The 10,414-nt window shown below is 40.1% G+C and overlaps 1 protein-coding gene across 2 annotated transcripts in view; it reads right to left on the bottom strand.

Annotated features, from left to right (window-relative positions):
• Nucleotides 1–16: 16 nt before the first annotated feature.
• The window catches only part of atad2b (ATPase family AAA domain containing 2B), an 82,191-nt gene continuing 71,793 nt past the window's right edge, over nt 17–10,414 (bottom strand). For both annotated transcript variants that reach the window (XM_007566635.2, XM_016678949.1), the window contains exon 28: nt 17–382. In XM_007566635.2, the coding sequence (XP_007566697.1) occupies nt 341–382 (42 nt within the window). In that variant the 3' untranslated portion in view covers nt 17–340. The remainder of the gene's footprint in view (nt 383–10,414) is intronic.

The raw sequence follows: 10,414 nt of genomic DNA, 5'->3' as shown, positions 1-10,414 counted from the left end.
TCACCCGATTTGTTTTTTTTTTTTTTTTTAGTGAGTTGAGAAGTGTTCCCAAGAGCAGCATGGATATTAGGATAGCACCCGAGTAGCACCAGGGTTGCCCGTCACTGTGGGTGTGTGTTTTGTGTGTGTGTTTGTGTTTGGTTGTGTTGAATGGATGTGGATATGGCCAGGTTCCTGAGACGATAGCACCAATGAATGTCCTCATCCTCACAAATCGGGATTGATTCGCGAGTGTGTGAGTGTTCTTTTTTTTTTTTTATATTTATTTTTTTTGTTTGTTTGTGAGTCTTTGTGGTCCCAGGCGGATCAGGATCTACCTGAAAAGTTTCTTCTCTCCACTTCACAGGAATGTATCAAAATGCTGGATTCTCTCCTCCATCTCCTGCGACACAAACAGAAAAACACACACACAAAAAAAAGAGAGAGAGAGAGAAGCAGACACGGATCAGCACAAACCGCTTAATCTCAAGCCAACACAGCAAAATTGGATGTGTGTACAAAAGCATCTGTGCAACCGCCGTTTCAATATTACTTGGAAATTTCCCACAGCAAACAACAGCTTTCACCATGATAAATGATGTAAAGTGGAGTAAAGCCGTCGCTGGAGTAAGATGGGCGATTTCTCTCAGCGTGAAAACAGCAGAGTTTGACACTGACTACATCTGAGTGGAGCCAGAGGAAGAGAGATGGATGTTAGGCTGCAATAGACCATGATTAATGCCTTGAAGATGCTATGCTGCGTGTGTTCTCTAATCTGAACGGCTGATCGGCACGCGCGTGACAGACGCCCCTACCAGATATCAATTTCAGCAAAAGTTTAAATAAAAAAAATAAATTAAAAAAAAAAACATCAACTTTTCAGCAAAAAGCAATTTTGAGCATCTGAAGAGGGTAAACTTTTTCAGACGGGAGCTGCTTTGCATTAGAAACTTTGAAACTCCCTGTAGAAGCTGGAGAATGACTGCCAACTATAGGCGTACTCTCCAAAGGCCTGTGCTGATGAGGTTTTAATAGTCTTCATTTTCTTTTTATGTAAATAAATTCGAAGAGATCGCTGCATCCAAAATAGACAAGGGGCTTTAGAACAACATACCTGATGATTACTGTTGTGCTTTTCCAGGGTGGAGAGATTACACAGCCAAGATCATTAAAACACACACACACACACACACACACACACACACACACACACGCACACACACGCACACACACACACACACACACACAGATTGGGTGAATACAATTTAATTTTATGTATTTTCTCTAATCGACACAAAGTCAAAAATTACACATACAGACTCACATATAAATTTTAATTTGCCAAAATACAGGTAAAAACCCCAAGTTGAATCTCAGCCACACATCCACAGGTTTTCATGTGACAGGGTGAATATTTGACAGTTTCCCTTTAGCGGGATTTGGTAGAGCTGATTCAAACCGTTTTTGTTTCCTGGCACATATTCAACCTCTCTGCATAACATCCAGATATTCTGACGGGGTTGAGGTCGGGGCGTTGGCATAGTCGTTCCAGACGCTTACTGGCAGTTTGCATTTTCTATTCCAAAACCAATTTTGATAGATTTTAGAGTCGTCTGTCTTGTGTTCGGATTTCAGCCAACGGATTGAAGGATTGTTGGCGAGCAGCGCCTAACCTAAACTCAAGACAATCCAGACTTGCCGTGGAACTTACCAGAACGGGCCGTCCCTGTGGAATGTCGGTAAACTCTGAAAGACCAAGCTCTTGAGAAAAACCTCGTCCCCCTAGCATCCACACTTCTCTACCTCCTCTCCTCCGCTCTATTTCTACTCTGTCACCTCTGACAGACTGGAGAAAAAGCATCTTCCAAATGCATAAAGTTGAACACACCTGACCCAATCCCCCCCCAGGTGTAAATGTCGAAGACCAACCCAAGAACTCCATAAACTAGAAACTGCTAGGACCCGGATCTCTCTGCCCGAGGAAAAAAAAAGAGAATTTTCAAAAACCATCGAGAAAACTTTTGTGGTCAGAGGGGACAGGGATGTGGCACGGGGGAAAGATAAATGTTCCAAGAGTCCAAGTGAGACCTTTAAACCTAAAAACGCAGTAGGAACTGTGAAGGAAGGTGGAGGAAGGCAGCACCGTGCTTAGGATCACCACAATGATGGAACAAGAACCAACTCCAGACTCTTCAACTTCACCTCAAACCCACATGGAAAAGGAAAGCAGCCAAACACAGAGCTTCTGAACAGGACACTGACCTGAAGTTCATTAAACATTTATAAGCTTTAAACACCAGGAATCGTTTTCACTACATGAACTACCATGTTTGTCAAAGTTGATCAAATATTTAAACAGAATCGTGCCAGAACCTTGTCAACGGTTCCAAAATGTGTTCTATGCAACGTACGACAAGGGCATCACACAAAGCAGTCTGTGTGTACAAAGCTTTTTTTTATGTTCAAAAATAAATGTACCTGAAACGTAGACTGAAAATCTTGTTTTTTAGAAATCGATTCCAGCATGAGCACAGAGGAGACCAAAGGCATAATTAAAACAAAACTTATCAAAGTAATGAATGCATGTAATCTAGTAATTGGCAGTGAAAATTGTGAAATTGGATAATTTAATCACTTAAATGTCATGATGTAATGTAATCTAAAGTAAATGCTGCATCGAGCCAGATGTTAGTGGTAAAGAACCAGCAGGTCTAAATGTCCCGATGGAGAACAATAGCAAACCTGGACCATGTTCCAATCAAAGCATTACCACCATGCTAATGCAACTATTTAACATTCAGATTTACTTCTGCGCTTTAGCCGGACACTCGACATCTTGCACAAACTTCATACTTACTTTTAGTAACAGGTTTGCAAGTCTTTGCAAGGACTGAAGGAACATCAATAAACCAGCTTGTTCAAAACCAACATGGAGCGTTTGCAGTGCAATGATGTCAAAAAAATATAAGCAGCGTATTTATTGTTTTAACTTTTATCGCACAAATTAAGCCCTCGGTACTTCTGCCTCAGCCATTAACAGCAGGTCGCGCAGACTGTAAACGATAACGGGGCAATAAGAGGTGGAAGCGATGCGCGACTGCATGAAATATGACTTATTTAGAAAAATCTAAAAAGGCGTCAGGCCATTAAACACGCCCAATGTTTTAGGCACATGTATGCTTTAAGCATCTGTGATTTTTTTATTTATTTTTTAATCCCCCCCATTTATCACTTGCACAACCAACACCGAGATGCTAATGAGCTCCGCGCTGCTCTGCAGATCTAAAAGTTTATCAGCCTCGGAGGCTTGGGACTGCATCGTCTCTAAAGTCTTTGCCGTTGCAACGCGTACCCCTGCGGTTGACCAGATGCAGTTACATTAGAGGACTAAACAGGGGAGCGGCAGGGGGCTTTCGAACACGTTTCCTCAAAGTTAAGGGTTTGTGGAGCAATAAAATCCCCCTGGGTCAGACAGAAGCCACTGTTAATAGGTTGGCTAAGGTCAAAGGGTGTTGAGGGAGTTCAGCAAATTCACTTGCATGTTAAGGCGATACCTGTGTAGCTCTGAGGAAACCAATTCAGATTAATTCTGGTCATTTTGCTTCTTCATTTCATACTTATATGTTTTTAGTTTTTTTTTGTATAAAACGGAAGACATCTGAAACCAACCATGAGTCGAATGCAAATTGCGGCTCACTAGTCTGCTCGTCGTCTAACAAAGAAATGTGGCCGTCCGACTCACGTAAACATCACACCATCCGGATCAGGAACCATATCAATCAAAACGGGACGCGCGATAAAAATCTCCAGAAAATAATAGTCAGTTAACAAGAAATGACATGCCTGGTTTAAGCAGTCGATGAGTGTTCATACTTAAAATTAATTAAACACAACCGAGCTGCTACCGAGCATCCAATAGACCTTAAATGATTTGCAACGTCAAGAGTACGAGTACGGGGCGTCTTGGGTGTGCAGAATGGAGCGACGAGGAGACGAAGGTGTGAAATGGAGTAACAAATCGCTGTGGAGTCGTGGGGAATAACAGAGCCGTTTATTTAGCCAATTGCTTTACGGCTCTGAACTGGATTTCGTAAAACTACACGGACATCTGCGGCGTATATCTGCTGAATTTCATGCAACCCGTCTTGGTGGAAGCATTGTCGCAGCACGCATTTGTATCCGTCCCACCCTGAAAACTCCTTAACTGCACTTTAAACGTTCAGGCAATCAAAAACATCCTTAAATTTATATGATCCGTTCAGATGTGAATCGACGGCATCTTTTTTATGCACTGGGCTCGGCTATTAGACATAAATTGAGCACAGATTGCTTAGGATCAGACTAGATGATAGGGATGATAAAACGGTAAACGCTGAAAGAAGCAATGCAGGAGTATAGTTAAAGTAAAAGGTGTTTGGAGCCAAAAGCGGCATATTTATCAGGGACCCAACTGAAGTGTTTCTCTGCAATATGGAGGAAGATCAAGGCAAAATAAGCTTACTGCTAGATAGCTTCATAAGTAATTACTTGTGAAGCTATCTAGCAGTAAGCAAATCTAGCAAATCCAATTGGATTTGTTGGACAGTATTAATACTATGCAATAAAGTAAACATCTGGCGGGAGCATGCTCGTTTCCCTTAACACATCATCCATTTGTGACACAGGTGTTAAATTACCGAAGTGCACCGATTTAGTTTGAACTCATCTCATCTACCTCCATCAGAGAAACTGATTTTCATTTCCCAGCTACAATTTCCTACAGCTGTGTGTGTCCGGTTGGTTAGCAATGAAAAATCAACAGCGCAAGTGTTTTTTTTTTTTCCCCTCCCTCTGCTACAAAAGACAAAGTGCTGAAAGATGACAATCTCGTGTGTTATTTCTGCACAAAAGGTGTTCTTTCACGAGCCAGACAACAGCTCCAACGACAAATGGAAGGGCTGCATTGTGTTCGCTCCGAAATGGGGAAAAAAAACTGAGTTTTCTGTTTCATGAAGGTTTTCTCTTTGTGCGCGACTGTTCATCGCGGATACAAATAGTCTCAAACGACACTCGAGCCTTTCAGAATCTGTTGTCCTGAATTCAAACAATCCAGATTGTTTTTTTTAAATTAATTTTTAGAGCTCAATTGTTTTTCAGTCCTGTTGTTTGGTAGGGTCGTGGCGACATCAAAAAGAAAGACAGAAAAACAGCATGTTTTAGAAACAATGAAGACTTCAGAGCATATTTTAGGCGTCTAAATGTCAAACCTGGAGAGAAACGAAGAGTTCCAAGTCCACTTTGAAAGTTTATATAGTTTATAAAGTAAAAAAAAAAAAAAAAAGAAACTAAAATTTAGAGATATTTCAATAAGATGGACGGACTGATAGATGAGTCTTTAGCAGCTCATGCAAAATAAGCAAAAAATTGAACAAACTTCTACAGAGTTCAGTTGGTTTAAACTGATGCACCATATATCGGTACCAGCATCATGATCTGCCGATATTTTTTTGAAGACATCAGTATCGGCCCAATGAATAGAACTGGGCCAATATTACCAACCGATATTTGCTTTCTTCTTCTTGTCATTTATTCCTGTAGGGGAAGGGAAGGTGCTTAGAAGTGGAATTTATCGTATCGTTTACCATTTATCGATATATTTCTTATCATGATTGTTGTCATAATAAATTTAAATTAATGATCAAAAACCCCAAAACTATCCATATTGTTGGGATTGTTATTTTTTTTTGTTATTTTTATCCACTGTTTGTTCAATAAAGGTGTGTCCGTAAATTTGAAAATGTGATTAAATGCAGTTGCTGTGTGAATCTTAGTGACTGAAATCACACTTGTTTACGTCATTTTGTCCTAAAGATTTGTGTTACAATTGGTTGGTTTTTCAAGAGGAGTATTTGTTCTTTGGGGACCAGGAACTCAGTGACATGAATTCAGTCACACAGTTACCTGAAGAAGCGAGGTAATAAATAGTTCTTATCGTCACTTTTATCATTATCGCAATATTATCAAAGTATCGTGATAAAACTTTACTTTTACATTGCCCTCCCTCGGAAGAGACAACGTTGGCCATGATCTTTGTTTGTCCATGTTGAAAGAGCAGTGAAATATATACAACATATACAATGACGGAAAATATCGGTTATCAGCCACAACACCAATATTAATATCAGATATCAACACATTTTCATCCCTGTTACTTCAGCATCATATTGAGCTGTCACCCTGCACAGATCAAGGTACTTTGGGCCAATCCGAAACAGAAAGTTTGGATAAAAGCCGAGCCGGGTTGCCGTGGCGAACAGAGCAGACACAGTTCCTCTTGCTGTAACTGTAAGAGGGCTGCGGTTCACTCCATTCGCTGAAAGGTCAACCCCCTCTGAAGACGGACGAGTCATGCCCGGAGGACGACGGAAGGCGAAGTACAGAAGACAAATGTATGGACATGCTCCGTTTCACTCAGCGCTACGATTTACACACAAATACCACGCGCCGCTACACAGCGCTACATTAAAGTCGAAGGTAGCTACTGACGCCACATCTGACACGAGTGCCGCCTGCACGCCTTCTTTGCTCTCTGGGGAGTTTTACAAGGAGAGATGACCTGCTGGGGGAGTCAAGCTGCCTGTTGAAAACACTGGCAAACAAAACACGTGCCAGATGAGCTGACATTTCTGCTCTCCAAACACCAATTTGGGCTGGCAGCATGAGATGAGCCCAGACGCGCACCCCCCCTACACCTCCACCTCCTCCAGCGGGCCTGTCGACAGACGGCACCACCTGGCTGACTGGCTCGCTCTCTCCCGCTCTCTCTGCTACTTCCCCTCTCTGACATTCTGACAACCAGCCCTGGCTACCAACGGCACGACACCACCACCACCATCGCTGGCCCCCTGTCTGCTCTGACATCCTGCTGCAGCAGCAGAGGCAGCAGCAGATGACCAGATGGGATTCTGGGAAGCTATACAACAGTCACTTCTGTAAAGAAGACTGTCAAAAGAAATTAGCGGTAAATAAAAAGAAAAGGTCATCAGCATTAGAGATCTGTTCAGCTTTTATCGAGGAGGGTGGGAGGGGGACTTCCTGTAGCAGGGAGGGGTTCTGCCTGACAAGATTTTATATTCTGATAAAATCATCTTCTGCTCAAGTCAAAATTTGGACACAAAGAAATAAATAAAAAAAAATAAAAAAAAGTGACATGCCAAACTGGCTGAGACTTGTGTGGCATGCTCTCCGGGGATCTGTAATGAATCGTTTTGGATTACGGATCCCGTCTCGCCGCCACACGTCCACATCGCCATCGCCTTACCTTTTACGTGCCCTCGTTTAGAGCCTCCGCTGTCCTCATTAGGACTTCTTCTGGGGCCAAGAAAGCCACTGATACAGAAAACGCCTCCATCTCAACCTGATATAAACTGCACTGATGCCATCATTGCTCGGCTCCCACTTCCACAGAGGATTCATATCCTGGTTCTGTCATGATCTCGGATACTTTGTGTTTTGTGTGTGTGTGTGTGTGTGTGTGTGTGTGTGTGTGTGTGTGTATGTCAGGTTATCTCAGTGTGCGCTGTGTGTCTAGATCTAAACTCCTACAACAGGGATGCATCTTCCCAGACATCTTTTGTGTACCGCGACTTTTTTGCGAAGGCAGAAGCAGCTACAAAATACACATGGGTAACTCGATAAAAAAAAAAAGTTGGAGAACTGTAAATGTTGTTCTTTCAGGAGTTTTTCTGTGTCAACGTTCAATAGCAGAACTTAATCTATAGCATCTCTTTTTCACAGATCTGTGATTTATAGCAGATTTCTTTAAACCAGGTTGGGTGGATGAAGAGGAGAGGAGGTCAAAGTTGCATCTTTCAGCAGTGGTATAAACAGAAAACAAAAAAAAAGCTAAATTAAAACAAAAATGAACAGACTTATGATGGACAGAATAAAGATGTGGATTGATAGAGGTTGGACAGACGATCCAAAAGAATAAATGAAACTCAGAGCTGCTAATACTACAAAAAAAAAAAGACAACTTATTCTTATTTCAAAAATCTACTGTATATACACTTTGTTGTCATTTCTGAAAAATCACTATTTGGTTTCCATTTCTAGGTTATTAAAGAAAAATGGGATGAATACAATCCCTTCTATATGATGTTAATATTTATGGAAAATTAAGTGAAAATAAAACCAGATATTTCTAAGAATACATTACTGGTCCTTTAACTTTTATTCTGTTGTGGAATTCAATCATATAAGAAAAAAAACATTGTGGAAGCACCAAAGTGTCACAGTTTGCAGACTTTTTCAAAACATTTTCAGACTACAACGAGACCCTGTTCATCTTTATAAGCTACTTTTTGTATCCGCTCAAATGTTCTTTATATTTTTCTAAGTTTAAACTTGCTGATCAAAAAGAAGAGGCTGTCTCATTGCAGGTTACACAGGAAAAACCACAAATGATCAAAGAATCCGCAGTGAGAGGTAAAACATCTTACAGCATAAAAAAAAGCAGTGTGACGGCAGCAAGTCAGTGTCTACAAAATATCTTGCTCTCTAATAGAATCTCATTAAGAAAAAAAACTATAGTAAAACAGTCTTTTTTTCTTTTTAAACAAGTCATTATAGTGTCATTAGCAGGATTAACGTCTTGTGATGAGTGCGCTGGCAGCCCTCAGAGATGAGTACCTTTGTCTAATCAGTTTTCGAGCATCACTCTTCTTCTCGCCTAAAAATGATCACTTATGGCTTTGAAATACAAAAATGGCAACAAGCAAATGATGCAGAGCCTCATTTGCTCTGAAATACAAAGTATTTCATGAGGTCAAAGTATTTCAAAGTATTTCATGAGGTCACAACGTCCTTCACTAATGTCTCATAGTAATTAATGGGAGCTTAAAGACATCATACTATTTGTATTTTCTTGTAACCCGTCTCCCGGGTTACAGAAAATATCAAATTAGATATATGTGCCTTACATTTATTGGGACGCCTGTTAAACTCGCCTGTTAAACTGAGTGTAATATGCGTTGCAAGCAATGAGTAATTAATTCACATATTGGTGCCAACATGTGAAACGAACAGAGCATCATTTGTTTGCACCTTGGTAAAGAGGAATAGAAAGACTTTTTAAATATAACAGAAACAGTTTTTAATTTATGCATTCCTTTAAGTCAAGTCAAGAGTTTTATGGAATGACTAATGAGTAACCTATAAGTTTAAGTTTTCCCTGCAGTCTGACTAGGATGTGACACAGAGGCTCATTTCTCTTGGGGATTAACCGCCAGGCAGAACCAAGTCACATGTTTGTGCTGCACGGAAACCAATGGTTAAAAATGTGAAGAACAGATGAATGAAAGCTTACAGCTGGAAAACTGCAGTGGCTGCTATTGTTGAGCTACCGAGACTCTATTCAAGCCTTTAGACACCACACATATATGAAAAAAGATTGCTAAAGAGTGATACCAGGAAAAGAAAAAGAAGAAAAAAAAAAGATTTTCCTCTCTTAACATCATAAACGTAAACCCTACTGAGATTTTTATCTGGAACGGCTTTGGTCAGATGAGACAAAATTGAGCTTTTCAGCACGGAGTATGAAATATATGCTTTTGCAGAAAAGCACATCTTGTTTGCTGGTTACCATGAGGGAAGGATCTGTGATGCTATGTCTTTCTGGTAACCTTATCAACTCTTCGAAATGTCAGTTTAAACTAAAATGTAAAAAAAAAGATCTAATGGATTTCGCCCCAAAACTGGAAATGTAACGCCATCGTGTTTTTTAACCAAATAAAGTAAGACAAATAGACAGAAATGGCTTCCCAGACACCTAATCTACTTTCTTTAAAGTCTCAGTGAACTAAACACAAGTGTCCTATTTGCAAAAGTCTGACTTTGTTTAAAACAATTATTTGTTAGTATAGAATGTCTTTACCACTAAGTGAATATTTACCAAGTTACAGATTAGATTTTTGGATCATTTTCTGTGTTACATTATCTTCTCGTAACAAAGTCATTTATTTTGGGGCGTTTCACTAGAGATGCACAGATCCGGTATTGATATTTGTATCGGTTCTGATATTGGAAAGAAGTTGAGAAGGGGTATCCATTAGGGCAGATCTATTCAGTCTAATTCTATACTTTGAGCAACGTCATGCTCTATTATTTATTTTACATTACATTTAGAACTCCTAATTGCACTTTCTGAACCATTTGAAAGAAGGTTTGTTGCATTATTTTTTTTACATTTTTGGCCAAGATGGTCAACCTGTTGTTTTATCAGTCTCGGTATCTTTATTATTTATTTTAATTTGACCATTTGATTCCTAATTACACCGTTGTGTTGTTTTTACATGTTGGACCAAGCCATTGGTGTATTTAAGTGTGTTGATCCAATCCAATTTTCTGTAAAGGATCGGTATCAGCCGATACTAAACCTCATGTATCGGTATCGGAA

The sequence above is a fragment of the Poecilia formosa genome, unplaced genomic scaffold (genome assembly GCF_000485575.1).
Source record: "Poecilia formosa unplaced genomic scaffold, Poecilia_formosa-5.1.2 Scaffold196, whole genome shotgun sequence".
Taxonomy (NCBI): Eukaryota; Metazoa; Chordata; class Actinopteri; order Cyprinodontiformes; family Poeciliidae; genus Poecilia; species Poecilia formosa.
This window is presented reverse-complemented; position numbering and strand designations above follow the sequence as displayed.